Here is a 15142-nt window from a genome sequence, read left to right as displayed (position 1 = left end):
TGCACACGTAGATCTTGATGTTAGGAAAATGCTTGCCCCTAGGATATGGTCTGGAATTCTGTAAGAATATTTTTTGTATAACATGGTTTCCTTCCTCAAAGAAAATGACTTTTGTTTGGAAATGGCCTCATTAAATCAGAAAATAAAACCCCATGGAAAAGGGTAAAGAAACTCATCTCAAAATGGCCAAACTTTCTTTTTCCAGACAATAAAAATGAAAAGCCAGTGGAGAAATTGCTAATCAGGGTAGTTGTGAAAATGAGACTGATTAGACAGAGCTCCACATGGCAAAGATATAATTAATAGCATTTACTTATTTTTCCTCTTGTCCTATCTTTGCAAGTTCCTTTTTTTTTTTTTAAAAAAATAAATGAGTATGTTCTATATCTACTTAGCACAGGGAAGTACACTAAATTTATAAAGACAAATTTTTCTTTTTCTTTAATGTTGACAGTTTCTTCCGTTCTCAAGTTTTGTTTTTCTTTCCACTTCATCTTTCTTTGTCTTTCTCTCTTTTGTTTTTCTTTCTTCCTCTCCTTCCATCAAGTTCACTGTTTCAGGAAAGCTAGCAAAAACTTAATAATGCAGATTTCATTAGAGTCTTATAGAGCTGTTTGAACTAAAATTAAAAACATTTTAAAGCAAATGCAATAGAAATTTAAGTTGTTACTTGCATAAATACTTTAAATGAAGCACATTTTTATAGTCTTAAATTGACAAAGTGACCAGGGAACTTTAATGGGCAGAAAATTTTTCATATTTATGTGTATTTACATTTTTTCACAATTTTATTCCCTCTGAAAAAAAATTGTGGCTTGAACTTTTCCAGAAGTTTTATATTGAGGGATAAAATGTGTGATGCCAATAATCAGGATTAGTAGAAGTCCACAAGGAAAGAGCAATTATGCCGCTACTGCTGTGCATGCCCTGAGCTCCTTGTGGCAGCACGTGAAGCAGTGAAGGAGGGCGTTTCATGTGGTCCTTAGACACTTCAAGGAGAATTTACAGCTTGGTTCTTTACTGGGCCTGTCTGGCCAAGGGCCATCACTCATCCAGTTTTTCAACTCTTGCCATGTACTGGTCAATATGGAATTAATTCTCTGTCTGGTGATAGAATGAGAAGAGAAATGAACATAATATTCTTAGGGCTTTGGCAGTTTCCTTGCATTTGAGTTGAGAAAAACCAAACACCTCGGAATGGCCAACATCACTCAGCCTGTTGGTTCAGTAGAGCAAACTCTGCCAAGACTCTAGTGTGGAGTACTCAGAGAATGGTGCGTCCAGCTGAGTGGCAGAATGTACATTTTGGGGAGCAAGTAGTGACGTGTTTAGTGGAACTAAGTTGTGGCAAGGCCTTCAGAGATGTGCTAAGGATCACCCAGGCTTGGTCCTACGCATAGTGGGGAGCCATTAATTTTGTTAGTATGGTATTTTAGAAGTATTAATCTGGCAGCAGGAACTTTCATCTTAGTCTAGAGTGTCAGTGAGGATGGGATAAGAATGGAGGCTCTGATAGGAGAGGAGGCATGACTAGACCTAGTAAAGGGTTGAGTATAAGGCTCTCTATGATTAGGTTGCTGTCTTTTGGAATAAATGTTATTACTTCTGTCAAGTTTTTCCTGACAATTCCCTCCCATTACATCCTGTACTTTTCCATTGTAACAGCTTATCACAGTTGTATAAACATTATGTAATTATTTTGTAACATTTGACTCCCCTGGTAAAGTGTGAGCTCCCTGTGGTCAGGAGCTGTGAATGCCTTTTCTCTGCTATCTGCCTATGGCCTGGAAAACAGTAGGTACTCAAGTAAATACTCAATGCATGCAAATGGGCATGAATGAAGCCAACACACTGAAGAGATGGTGGCTGCAGTAGCATGGAAACCAAAACACCCAGACCTGTTGCCGTTGATTCTGACTCATAGCGACCCTATAGGCCAGAGTAGAACTGCCCCATAGGATGGAAAGTGACTGCAAAATGGAAAGTGGTGAAAATTCCTGTGGACTTTTCTTATAGGTGGTTAGAAATTTGAGTCTGAAGCTTATCTCATGGCTAGGGGTATAGCCTTCAGATGAATTTATTTTAAGAGAACAGTTGAAGCCAAGAGCTAAGTTCAAGTTGCTGAGGAAAAGAATGTGGCAAGAGAAGATCAGAAAGCCAGGGGTTGGGCTTGAGACATAGCTTCAATTAAATAATGAAAGTAAAAAAAAAAAAAAAGGTTTTTTTTTTTTTTTTTTGTGGAATAAAGGCCAGAGTGGTGGTAGGAGGGAAACCAAGAAAATTCAATGCTACAGAAGGCAATAAAAGAGGGAATTTGAACAAGACCGGTACTGAAGAGGGTCGGTAGCCACTGATTCCTTAAGGCTCTAGAGGACTGAGAAGACCAGTGGCTTTGAAAGTTGTTTTGGAGATAAGGAAGGGTGTTTGGGAGGCCATATTCAGAAGTTACAATGGTCAGTGAGGGCCTGCAGGCTGTGAGGATGGGCCCCTGATTCTAGTTGTTGAACAGTGAAAAGGAGGGCGAAGTGAAGAGCAGTAGCTTTAGGAATAAGGAATTTTAAGACAGAAAACATCTGTATATATTTGAAGGCATAGGGATGAGAGGAAAAAACCTAGAGAGTCATGGAAATGTGGGGAGGGAAGTAAACGGACCTTCACACAATGCCTCTTTTGGGCTAGGTAAAGCCCTATGCAGTTTTATTGTTATTCAATCTTCACAGAAGCTTGTGAAGTAGCCCTTCCAAAAAACCCATTACCTTTGAGTAGATTCCAACTCATAGTGACCCTATAGGACAGAGTAGAACTGCCCCATAGAGTTTCCAAGGAGGGTCTGGTGAATTTGAACTGCCAACCTGTTGGTTAGCAGCCATAGCACTTAACTACTACACCACCAGGGCTTCTGAAGTAGCCGCCGTTAAGTGTCCCATTTTACTTAATAGGAAATTCAGGCCTAGGTAAATTGTGACCTGTTTTATTAGACTGCCTTGCTCTTTCTGTTGTACCCATGAGGAGTTAGATGTGAGTGGGATCCAGAGCACAACATTTGGGTTTGCTTTTGAAATGAGAGGCTGTGCTGGGAGTCCAGGGATGATTGTAGTGGGTCGTGCAGGTTTCTTCAGACTTACTCTATGGTTTGCAGACTAAAGTGGAGAACAGACAGTGGGGATGACTCAAGCGTGGGGCAAGGCAACGTGATGAATGTGTGTTGATGATGGCTGTGAGGGAACACTGACACGGAAGTCACTGAGCACTACCCAAAGCTGGGAAAGGCCTCTAGTGTAATTGGTAGGGGTGAGGGCAAGATAAGAAAACGAAGGTATCCACAATAGAAACAGCTATGCCATGACCCCATTTATGTCAAATTACATGCATGTGGGTATGCATAAAGAAATGTATGAAAGGGTGCTTATCCAAACGGTGGATGGTGTTTATCTCACTGGGGTAATTTGGATGGTATTTTAATTTTTTGTTTTTGTGCTTTGAAATTTTATGTATTGTTTGAGGTTTTTATAGTATGATTTATATAGCCAGAAACAATAACAACACAACTGCTTTTGTTGTGTGGAAGACAGTTTGTTGAATTAATTCTTGTTTTTTAGAGGTAACTCAGAGAAAGGATTAGAAACTATCCTTTGCTGATCTGGTGGGGAGAAGACTTGGTGCTTGTTCCATTGATTTGTTAACATTATGAAATGCTGTGCAGAAGTCTAAGCTGAGGTAGGTGAATTCTGACTGGCAAACACCTCTATTAAGAAGGGTAGCAGATGCTGTTGGTCCCCCCACCCCCACCCCGTATCATCTCGGCCCTCTTAGTACCACACTGTCTTACTGTGAACTGGGGGCTTTTTCTGGCTGTAGGAGCATGCTTAGTCTACATCTGGGTCAGCCTTTAGGTGCTGGGGAGTTTATACCCTTGGGAGCAGTCCTCATCAGTCTTGTGCTCTGGATGCCATCCATTGTCCCATCTTTCTTGCCCCTTTGAATAGGATGTATCTGAGGTTTATACATATAGCTCCCAGAGGTCCCCCGCAGGGCTGGCCTCACTTGTCTACATTAGCGTATCTTGTATTGGTTTACTTCTCTCCCAGCCTCACTTTCTACTCCATTAGTGCCTCTTGGGATTGCCCTCCCAAAGAAACTACTTGCTCTGAAATTCTTGTCCCAAAGCCTGATTCTGGGAGAAACCAACCTAAGACAGGATTCTAGCAGCATTCTTCAGTGCTTCGTTTCATAACTCTGGACAAGGCACTTGTTGTTTGCTCTCTGGCCCATCGAGTGTAGAACAGAGCTCCAGAGCCTCCCACAGGTGGTATATGAGTAGTTAATATTTGCAGTGGTGAAAGAAAATGGTGAATGTTGACAAAGAACTGCTTTCTCTTACTTTCCCATTCTGCTACTGAGTGAGGAATTTGTGATGAAATGACCCCTAGCCCTGACTCATAGCCCCACTTCACAAATGTGAAGTAGGCCAGCCACCATGGCCACAAATAGTAATTCCTTCATGAAGTTCTGTCTTTGAGCAACAGTGATTTTTGCCACCCACTTCCATCATCTGCAAGTCATCTTTCTATTTCCTGAGCCAAATTTCAAAGGGCTTCAGTGGCTTTCCAATTTTATTCACTCAATGCAGTGCACTATTCAGCTGCTTACGGGCAATGCAGCTGTCATTGAGGGCATGTGGTCGTTTTCATCCTTAATTGAAATATACACCAAACTGGCTGTGTGGCCCCTCCAGATAAGGGCTAAGTGGACAATTGGGCTAACAGCGGACTGGGATATTGCTAGAGTGAATGTGAACTTCAGTATGTTAATGCCTTTGTCTGCAAAAGAAAAGTCCACAGGGAGGCTGCTTTGAAAACTGAACCTTGTAGGCTGAAGGCATCCCTTACAGACTTTCTACCCCCAAACACTGGCTCAGTTACCTGGGATCAAGGGCCTGGGGCTGTGTGACTTCTGCTAGTGAGGCTGACTGGGGATAGAACTTGGAGATCATTGTGGACTGAAAAGTTCTTAGGGAGAAACCACTCCCAGTTCTCTGATGCTTTTCCTGCCTGCCCCCCTCATCACCCCTCAAGGAACCCATCTACAAGGTTTTTAAATCACTGGAATGTTCACCTCTAGCACAAGTCTTGGCCTCCATTTCTAAGACTGAAGTGCAGATTTGCCCTGCTACGAGTATCATGACATAGATAGCATCCATACCTTATTGAGCATGTGGCCTTGGGGAAGCAAAAGAAAGATAGTTACTGGACTTGGTTCAATTTCCGACTCTGTTTCTTACTAGTAAGGTGCCTTTGGGCAAGTCACTTACTTTCATCTCTTCAATGTGATAGGCAATAACCTATCTCACAGGGTTGCTGAAGATCAAAGGAATTAAGAGTACATTTTAACTCATTGAGCCTACAGCACTAATGTGTGTTAGCTTCATTGCTCATCTCAGTTGGATTCTGGATCTGTGTTGTGAGAAAGCTTCAGTCTAAGAGATCTTTCACACTAGCTCTTTTTCCACACAAAATAAATTGGAAGATGGAACATGAATTAATGAATTGAAAGAAAGCTGCATAGATTGACTCAACTCTTATGAACCCAGCACCCATAATAAACTCTTGGTGTGTCCTGGTGGTGCAGTGCTTAAGTGCTCAGCTGCTAACCAAAAGGTCAGTGTTTCGAACCCAGCAGCTACTCTGCGGGAGAAAGATGTGGCAGTCTGTTTCTACAAAGATTTACAGCTTTGGAAACCCTATGGGGCAGCTCTACTCTGTCCTGCAGGGTTGCTGTGAGTTGTAATTGACTCGAGGGTGGTGGTTTTTTGTTTTTTGTGTTTTTTAATGCTAAACAAACAAGGTTAGAAAATAGGTCTTAGCTCATGGCCCTGATTTAAAAAATGGTACTATGTTCAGTGAAATAATTCAACAGAAAAAAAAAAAAATTCTGTTGTGTTTTTTCCTAGTTCTTTTTTAAAATCATTAACTTCTTTCATATGTATGAGCCAGGATTTTAAAAAGAGGATTAATGACTATAAGGACTTCTGTTATTAACATTCTTCAGAAGTAAGTGGCCGTAACCAAAGTCCCATGGTCTTTCAGTAAACCCTGCTTCCTGTCGAAAAGAAATTCAAGTCATCAGCATAGGAGGGGGATAAATCAGATGCGCATTTCCTGGGAGACTGGTTTCCCCTCCACTTGCTCGCCTCTTTTTGCCGATTTTGCTGTCTGCACCTGCTGTCCTGACACCCAGGGAATGAATTTTATAGATGTCCAAGTGAGAGCAGTCTTCACTGTTTTGGTTATCAGCTGTTCTGCAGGGCTCCATCTGTGGTGTGGGGAGAATGAGAGAAACATATTCTGGTTTGGGGTTCCCACGAGTGCACCTGGTTACAAAAGTTTGGTTTATACTGACCCTCTACATCCGATTGGGGAGGTGCCTCAGAATGCAATTGGAATCCAAACTCTTCTGAGGGTGGAGAAACTTAAACTTCTACCCCCGCTACCAGCGACCTAATGAAATGCTTTTTCATAATAAGGTCACCAGTGAGGTTTTCATTTAAAATCTGAGGCTTTACTCCAAACACCCAGATACTTAAATTCATTAGCCGTTTTCAAAGAGGCTTGTAGTAAACAGGAAGTGCCCTGATGAGACTAGGCACGCAGTACACCTCAGGACCAAGGTCACATGACATTTGAGTAGTTTTCTCTGGACTTTATAGAGAGGGGTGTAGTCGGGTGAACTGAACAGGGATAAAAGAAGGAAATTATTCAAAGAAATAGCCCTGAGGGAAAGTGGTGACAGGCAAGAGAAAAAAAATTCAGTGGAGGATTAGTGTTTTTTTTTGGAAGGACAAAACTAGCCTGTGAGTGTCAAATAAACATGTTTAATTCCAAACATCTGAATTCAATGTACATTTCCAAGCAATGGTGGGAAATTTGGATAGGTTGAATGGAAAAAAACAAAAGAAAACAAACAACAACAACAACAACTAAAAAACAGCATAAAGTTGAATTTGGCTAATTACAGTAATACATCAATTTCTGAAATGAAAACTGACCATCATCTTGGTTGCAGCTCCTGGCTAAGTACAAAAACCTGCCATGGGATGAAGTACTGCGGCTGGAAGAGGTACAAGCCAGACTAGGGGTCAGCCTGGAAGACATGTTGTTGACCACAGAGGATGCCCTTCACCCTGAACCCTATAGCCCTGAGGAGATCTGTAGGTGTCTGGAAATTAGCCTGGAGCAACTCAGGACCCAGATCCTGAGTCCAAACACTCAAGATGGTGAGTCTGCTGGACAAAGTAAGGGGACAGGTTTTTCTCCTACTCACACCTAGAAAATGGCCCAACATTGCACTTCCCCACAGATCTCTCTGACTTTCAAACATGTATGTATGTTTTGGCAAACTTGGTGATCTAGATTATTCATTTCATAAATTCATTCATTCAACAAATATTTTCTGGTCTGCTATATACTGGGTGTTTTGGCTAGGCAAAGGTGAATAAGACATGGTTCCTGCCGTTAAGAAGCTCCTAATTCAATGTTTTTTTTTCAGCTTATTTTTTTTCCCCCAACCATTTTTTTTTTCCTGGTATTCTGTTGCTTACATAAAACGGTCTAAGTTAAAGCAACTTAAGTTAAAACACAGCTGCTGTGTAATAGCACTCTGGGACATCCAGAAGTCTTAGCTGCTGAGGCTGAAAATTGTGATGTAATTCAGCATGGGAGCTTGTTTCTATTTGCCTGCTGCTTTCGCGTAATTTTCATTTTATAGTGATAACATCAGAAGCCTGAGATGAAGGCCAGGTGAAAGTTGGAGGCATGGAGTAGAAGCCTGAGGTGGCTGCCCGTCTTAAAAATAAAGGCTGTCTATCTGTGTGGGTGCTGACACCTAGCTAGTGTCCTGTAGGCATGGGCGCTGACCCCTAGCTAGGGTCCTCTAGGTATGGTGCTGACACCTGGCTAGGGTCCTGTGGGTGTGGGCGCTGACCCTAGCTAGCGTCCTGTAGGTGTGGGTACTGACCCCTAGCTAGGGTCCTGTAGGTGTGGGTTCTGATCCCTAGCTAGGGTCCTGTAGATGTGGCACTGACACCTAGCTAGGGTTCTGTAGGTGTGGGTGCTGAGCGCTAGTGAGGGTCCTGTAGGTGTGGGTTCTGATCCCTAGCTAGGGTCCTGTAGATGTGGCACTGACACCTAGCTAGGGTTCTGTAGGTGTGGGTGCTGAGCGCTAGTGAGGGTCCTGTAGGTATGGGTGCTGACCCCTAGCTAGGGTCCTGTAGGTGTGGGTGCTGACATCTAGCTAGGGTCCTGTAGGTATGGGCGCTGACCCCTAGCTAGGGTCCTGTAGGTGTAGGTGCTGGCACCTAGCTAGGGTCCTGTAGGTGTGGGTGCTGACCCCTAGCTAGGGTCCTGTAGGTGTGGGTGCTGACATCTAGCTAGGGTCCTGTAGGTATGGGCGCTGACCCCTAGCTAGGGTCCTGTAGGTGTAGGTGCTGGCACGTAGCTAGGGTCCTGTAGGTGTGGGTGCTGGTGTCTAGCTAGGGTCCTGTAGCTGTGGGTGCTGGCACCTAGCCAGGGTCCTGTAGGTGTGGGTGCCAACCACTTGCTAGCGTCCTGTAGCTGTGGGAGCTCATGATCTTGCTCCCAAAATCATTTCACGTAATTTCCTAACATTCCCATACCTCAGCCTTCCTTACCTTCTCTTTCGTTTTTTCTTTCCTTCTTTTTTTTTCACCTTTTTTTGATCCTCTACACAGGCAATCACCAATTCCAACTGAATTCCCATTTACAGAGTCTTGAGAATCTCTCCGTTGGGCTATGTCCACCAACGATCCCCCATTTTGGGCTCTTGTTATGCAGCATGGAGCAGAGCAGTAGTCTCCTAGGTGGCATCCCTTTTGCCCATCTTTTAGATGTCCAACTCACATCGCATGTAATACCTCTTTGCACATGTTCTCCAATACTCCACAATCCTCCACGCCTCTGTGTCTTCACAGAGGCTCTACTCTCTGCCTGGAATTGCCTCTAACTCCTCTCAGGCTGGGGATCCCCTAACTTCGAGCCACCTTCTCCAGGTATTTAGTTAGTCTCTCCTCCAAACTGCTAGAGTTTCTGATAAATACCTTTATTACAGCAGATATCGTCCACTGTGATTGTTGTGTGGACTCTTCCCCACTAGACTCGACATTACTATAAGGTGTCCTGCTTATCTTTGTATTCCAGTGTCCAGCACAATACCTAGTCCAGAGACATCAATATGTACCTCAGGCTTTGCAGGCCAGACAGTCTCTGCTGCAACTCTTCTACTCTGCTGTTGTAGTACAAAAGCAGCCAGAGCCAATGCGTGGCTGTGTTCCAGTAAACTTCATTTACAAAAACAGGTGGCAGGTCAGATTTGCCCTGCAGGTCAGAGTTTGCTCACCCCAGTTCTAGAAATGCTCATAAAGTTAAATTGGAAAAAGAAGAAGAAAAAAAATTAAATTGGCTCTGATAATATTAGGAACCAAAGCCCTAATCCTCGTCCTTAGATGATTACCTTATCCCAAAGTTGTCAATAGTTGCAACCTTTAAGGCATTACTTCATAGACCAACCCACTGTAGTCATTCAGTAACTAGTTGAAGAACTGACTATAGGGGAGTGGAAAGGAAACGTGGCTCCGAGGTCATTGCATAGCTGGTGCTCGAGCCACATTCCTACCATCACCTGGCCCCAAGGGGCTACAGCACCCTAGCTAAGGGTCAGTGCACACACCTACAGGACCCTGGCTAGGAGTCAGTGCCCATAAACACAGGGCCTTAGCCAGGGGTCAGCGCCCACACCTACTGGACCCTCACTAGGGGTCGGTGCTCATACACACAGGGCCTTAGCCAGGGTTCAGTGCCCACACCTACTAGACTCTAGTTAGGGGTCAGTGCCCACAGCACCAGATCCTAGATAGGTGTGAGTGCCCACACCTACTGGACCTTAACTAGGTGTCAGTGCCCACACATGCAGGACCTTAGCTAGGGGTCAGCACCCACAGCTACACAGACCCTAGCCAGGGGTTAGCACCCACACCTATAGAACCCTAGCTAGGTGTCAGTGCCCACAGCTAAAGGACCCTAGCTAGGTGTCAGCGCCCACACCTACAGGACCTTAGCTAGGTGTCAGCGCCCGTATCTAATGGACCTTAGCTAGGTGTCAGTGCTCACACCCAATGGACCCTAGCTAGGGGTTAGCACCCACAGCTATAGGACACTAACTAGGTGTCAGTGCCCGCACCTACAGGATCTAGCTAGGTGTCAGTGCCCACACCTACTGGACCCTAGCTAGGAGCCAGCACCCATACCTACAGGACCCTAGCTAGATGTCAGCACCCACACCTACAGGACCCTAGCTAGGGGTCAGCGCCCATACCTACAGGACCCTAGCTAGGGGTCAGCACCCACACCTACAGGACCCTAGCTAGGGGTCAGCACCCACACCTACAGGACCCTAGCCAGGTGTTGATGCCCACACTTATGAGACCCTAGCTAGGGGTCGGCACCCACACCTACAGGATCCTAGCTAGCTGTCAGCACCCATAGCTACAGGACCCTAGCTAGTTGTCAGTGCCTGCACCCACAGGACCCTAGCTAGGGATAGCACACACACTTATAAGACCCCTGGCTGAATGGACATGGGGCATACAGGGTGGAGAGAAGGAGTGTGCTGTCTGATTCAGGGGAGAGCAACTAGGAGTACATAAAAAAAAAATTAGCAAGGTGTATATAGATTTTTTTTTTTTTTTTATCTCTCTCTATATACATATATATAGAGAGAGAGTGAGAGAGGACTGAGTCTGTCTGGGGTGATGGCAGGACATTTCATTAACGATGTAGGGCAGGTAATAAGTCAAAAACTATTGAGTTAGATTTGGGAGTTATTGGCAAAGAGGTGAGAATCATAATAAGTTGAGAATATTTACTGCCTAATAATCTTCTTACAACAGTCTTTTTGTGGTGTTATTTCTTAGTTTAGAAACCTTCAGTGGCTCACCGATACATCATTGCCCAATAGCCTTTAATGTGGATATTAAGTTTCTTCTCAGCCTAGCCTGCACTCTCTTCTTGCCTTTCCGTCTTTGAGCCTATACATTCCTCCCTGAACAGGGTTGCCTTAATTGGACCCTTCCACTTACTGTTTGCAAGTTTGATCTTGCCTCTAAGCCTTTGATCATAAACACCACTGCCTTTTTCTGACTGGACTTTCCACCTTTTCCGAAATACAGTTCCTACCTATCTTAAAAAAAAAGCCGAATGTAATTCTTATCTTTTCCTCAGTCATCTCAACCCTCAGCCTATTCTCTTTCTATGTACCCATGTTAATTTCTCTCTACATCTGCTTGTCTTTCCTCCTCTTCTTTTAGTAGTTTTTAAGAGTTTTATTGTGCTTTAAATGAAAGTTTACAAATCAAGTCTGTCTCTCACACAAAAATTTATATACACCTTGCTATGTATTCCTGTCCCGCTCTGCCTTCTCATCTCCCCTTCAGACAGGAGCTGCCCATATATTTTCACGTGTCTACTTGAGCCAAGAAGTTCACTCCTCACCTGTATCATTTTCTGTCATATAGTGCAGTCTAATCCCTGTCTGAAGAGTCGGCTTTGGGAATGGTTCCAGTCTTGGGCTACTAGAAGGTCTGGGGACCGTGACCTCCAGGGTCCTTCTAGTCTCAGTCAGACCCTTAAGTCTGGTCTTTTTACATGAATTTGAGGTCTACATCCCACTGCTGTCCTGCTCCATCAGGGATTCTCTGTTGTGTTCCCTGTCAGGGCAATCATCCATTGTAGCTGGGCACTGTCTAGTTCTTCTGATCTCAGGCTGATGGAGTCTCTGATTTATGTGGCCCTTTCTGTCTCTTTTTTTTTTCTGTCTCTTGGGCTCGTAATTACCTTGTATCTTTCGTGTTCTTCATTCTCCTTTGCTGCAGGTGGGTTGAAAGCACCTGATGTGTGGGTCATAGATGTCTGCTTGTTAGTGCTTAAGACCCCAGACACCACTCTCCAAAGTGGGATGCAGCCTGTTTTCTAATGGATTTTATTATGGCTGTTGACTTAGATGTCCCCTGACACAGTGGTCCCCAGATCCCCGTCCCTGCTACTCTGGCCTTCGAAGTGTTCAGTTTATTCAGGAAGCTTCTTTGCTTTTGGTTTAGTCAAGTTGTGCTGACCTGTTCTGTATTGTGTGTTGTCTTTCCCTTCACCTAAAATGGTTCATGTCTACTATCTAATTAGTAATACCCCTCTCCCTCCCTCCTTCCCAACCCTCGTAACCATCAAAGAATATGTAATATTTTCTTCTGTACTTAAACTATTTCTTGTATTCTTATAATAGTGGTCTCATACAATATTTGTCCTTTTGCAACTGAATAATTGGTTAATTTCACTCAGCATAATGCCTTCCAGGTTCCTCCATGTTATAAGATGTTTCACGGATTCATGGTTGTTCTTTATTGATCTGTAATATTCCATTATGTTAATATACCATAATTTATCTATCCATTGATGAGCATCTTGGTTGCTTCCATGTTTTTGCTATTGTAAATAGTGCTGCAGTGAACATGGGTGTGCATATATCTGTTTGTGTAAAGGCTCTTATTTCTCTAGGGTATATTCCAAGGAGTGGGATTGCTGGATTGTATGGTAGTTCTATTTCTAGCTTTTTAAGGAAGCACCAAATTGATTTCCAAAGTGGTTGTACCATTTTACATTCCCACCAGCAGTGTATAAGTGTTCCAGTCTTTCCACAACCTCTCCAACATTTATTGTTTTGTGTTTTTTGAGTTAATTCTAGCTTTGTTGGCGCGAGATGGAATCTCATTGTAGTTTTGATTTGCATTTCTCTAATGGCTAATGATTGGGAGCATTTCCTCATGTATCTGTTAGCTGCCTGAATGTCTTCTTTAGTGAAGTGCCTGTTCATATCCCTTGCCCATTTTTTAATTGGGTTATTCTTTTAGCAGCTTTTGGGAATAAGTTAAATTTTCAAGAAAACCGTGGAAGACACAAAGGATAAGTTGCTAAGTATAGAGAAGGTATCCTTCCATGTACTGCCATGTGTGTTTAAGCCCCCCCCCCGAAGAAAAGCGACTGCATTGTTTTTGTAAAAATGATGCTGACTTGACCTAATTTTCCCATCATGGAAATCCATGCTTTTCTCAAAAGGACATAGAATCTCTATTCTTTCTTGTTGTCAACATCTCTTTCTTTCTTTACGTGGATATGAGTGTGAATTTTAGGATGTTGACCTTGAGATGGAACTGTAGGGAGAGAGTTTATAATCAAACTGTGGCTTGCAGCCTCTGCTAGACAACCAGACTCCCAATGGCTCATGTGCAATTGTTTTTTTCTCTTTCAAAATTTCTAATAATTAGATTTAGAAATGCTCAATGCCATTAACATAAAACACACACACACAAAGCAAAATCCTCAAATCCTTTAGACATTGTTTATGATGGATATAAACCATCACTAGGAACTGGCTAGGAATAATTTAAGTTGCATTTGTCAGACTTTGCCCACAAAGTAGGAACTAAGGGTGTGGTGTAGTGATTGGGGTCCCAGAGGCCCCAGGGACCAGGTTGATTTTGGAGACGTGTTTCCTGAGGCAGGACTCCAAGAAGAAAAGATAAAGCTGTGGTCAGAGCCAGAAGGGTTGGGCACAGCTACAGGAGATAGGTCAAGGACACACATCTGAGAACAAAGGGCTCAGTGAGGAACTAAAAGGGGCTTGGAGTACCAACTTTGTCAGTTATCATATCCTGATAAAGTGCTGGTTATGTACTGACTAAATTTTTTGGATCCTGGATGTCTAAAGTCATGAGCTATCTTCATGTCTCTTGAGCAAGCCTGGGGCACTGGCATGGACCGTTGTAAAAACAAAAACAAAAATAACTGGCACTTGTTCAGTATTTTATGGCTTATACATTATTGTTCATACACATGATCTGATTTGAATCTTACTACAACCTGGCTGACATGGCTATCTCCTTTTCACAAAGGAGGAAACTGAGGCTTAGAGAGTTAGGTGATTTGTCAAGACTACAGAGACAACAAGTGCTAGAACCAGATCCCGGTACTATTCTTCTGGCTTAACCTAGTACTCTTTCTGCCATTACCTTTATCACAGCATGCGTGCAGACTGGCCTTAGCAGTCTGCACCAAGCAAGGGAGATGATGTCTAATATGACTTTGCTTGATTCTGATTTGTTTCTTAAGACTAAAGAGAGGTGATGAAGATAGGTTACTCTGTGGATAGAGTTTCCTTTTAGCTATTTCCTATTCTGCTGCTTTGGCCTTGGAAGACTTAAGGCCATGTGGCATCCAGTACTCAACTTGGCTGGAATGTGAATGGCCTCTTGTGTTATAAAAGAGCTGTGAGAAGTGCCATTGAGTTTTCTCATTTGATAAAAATGTGACTCTTATATGTTACCTGAGTTAATTCTAAGAAGTGTGGTCTGCTTTCTATCTAATGGAAAAGTACTAAATACTTCACAGTATTAGCACTACGTTTGTTTCTTGAGTACTATTAAAAGGGTCAGTCGTTCAGTATTTAAATTTCCAATTAAGTATTCTCAGGTATCAAAGAAATTGATTTAAAAAATAGCTTGTAAGATACCAGGCAGCAAACTCTATGATCTCAACAGATTCAATTGTTGTTTTTAGAATTTTAGAAGAAAAATTTTCTGTAAAAAGATTAGAAGAAACTCCAGAGGAAATTATAGATCTTTTTAATATTTTACATGTTGGTTGATCAGAAATCCTCAAAATTTTTGTGGTGGATTTCCAATGACAAGGCCAATTAAAACGGGTCTTTCAGTGTTAGCTGTTTTTATTTTTACAAGATAAAATAATAGATTCTTATAAAACAAAATATAAAAGATTAAGTCAGTTGTTTATTTGTTTTGTTATTCATAAAAGATATTATGTTTTAAGTTGGTTTCAGAAGTCATATTTGGGAAACGTTGTCCTTTCATTTAGTCCTTTTTACTTTTCCTTTCTTTCTGGTCCCTCCTTGCTCTTTGGCTCCTATTGATTCTCAGCTGTCTAGTCATAGAAGGCAGGTTCCTGCCAAGAGTGTAAGTTCCTATTTTCTTTTCCAGGAAAATAAATGGGCTGAACTGATATCTCAG

At 42.8% G+C, this 15142-nt stretch overlaps 1 protein-coding gene across 4 annotated transcripts in view; it reads left to right on the top strand.

The window, feature by feature from the left end:
- Positions 1-15142, top strand: part of GALK2 (galactokinase 2) — a 276880-nt gene that overhangs the window by 227025 nt on the left and 34713 nt on the right. For all 4 annotated transcript variants that reach the window (XM_049897715.1, XM_049897716.1, XM_049897714.1 and 1 more), the window contains exon 8: positions 7063-7273. In XM_049897715.1, the coding sequence (XP_049753672.1) occupies positions 7063-7273 (211 nt within the window). The remainder of the gene's footprint in view (positions 1-7062; positions 7274-15142) is intronic.

This window comes from Elephas maximus, chromosome 10, assembly GCF_024166365.1.
Source record: "Elephas maximus indicus isolate mEleMax1 chromosome 10, mEleMax1 primary haplotype, whole genome shotgun sequence".
NCBI classification, from domain to species: domain Eukaryota; kingdom Metazoa; phylum Chordata; class Mammalia; order Proboscidea; family Elephantidae; genus Elephas; species Elephas maximus.
This window is presented reverse-complemented; position numbering and strand designations above follow the sequence as displayed.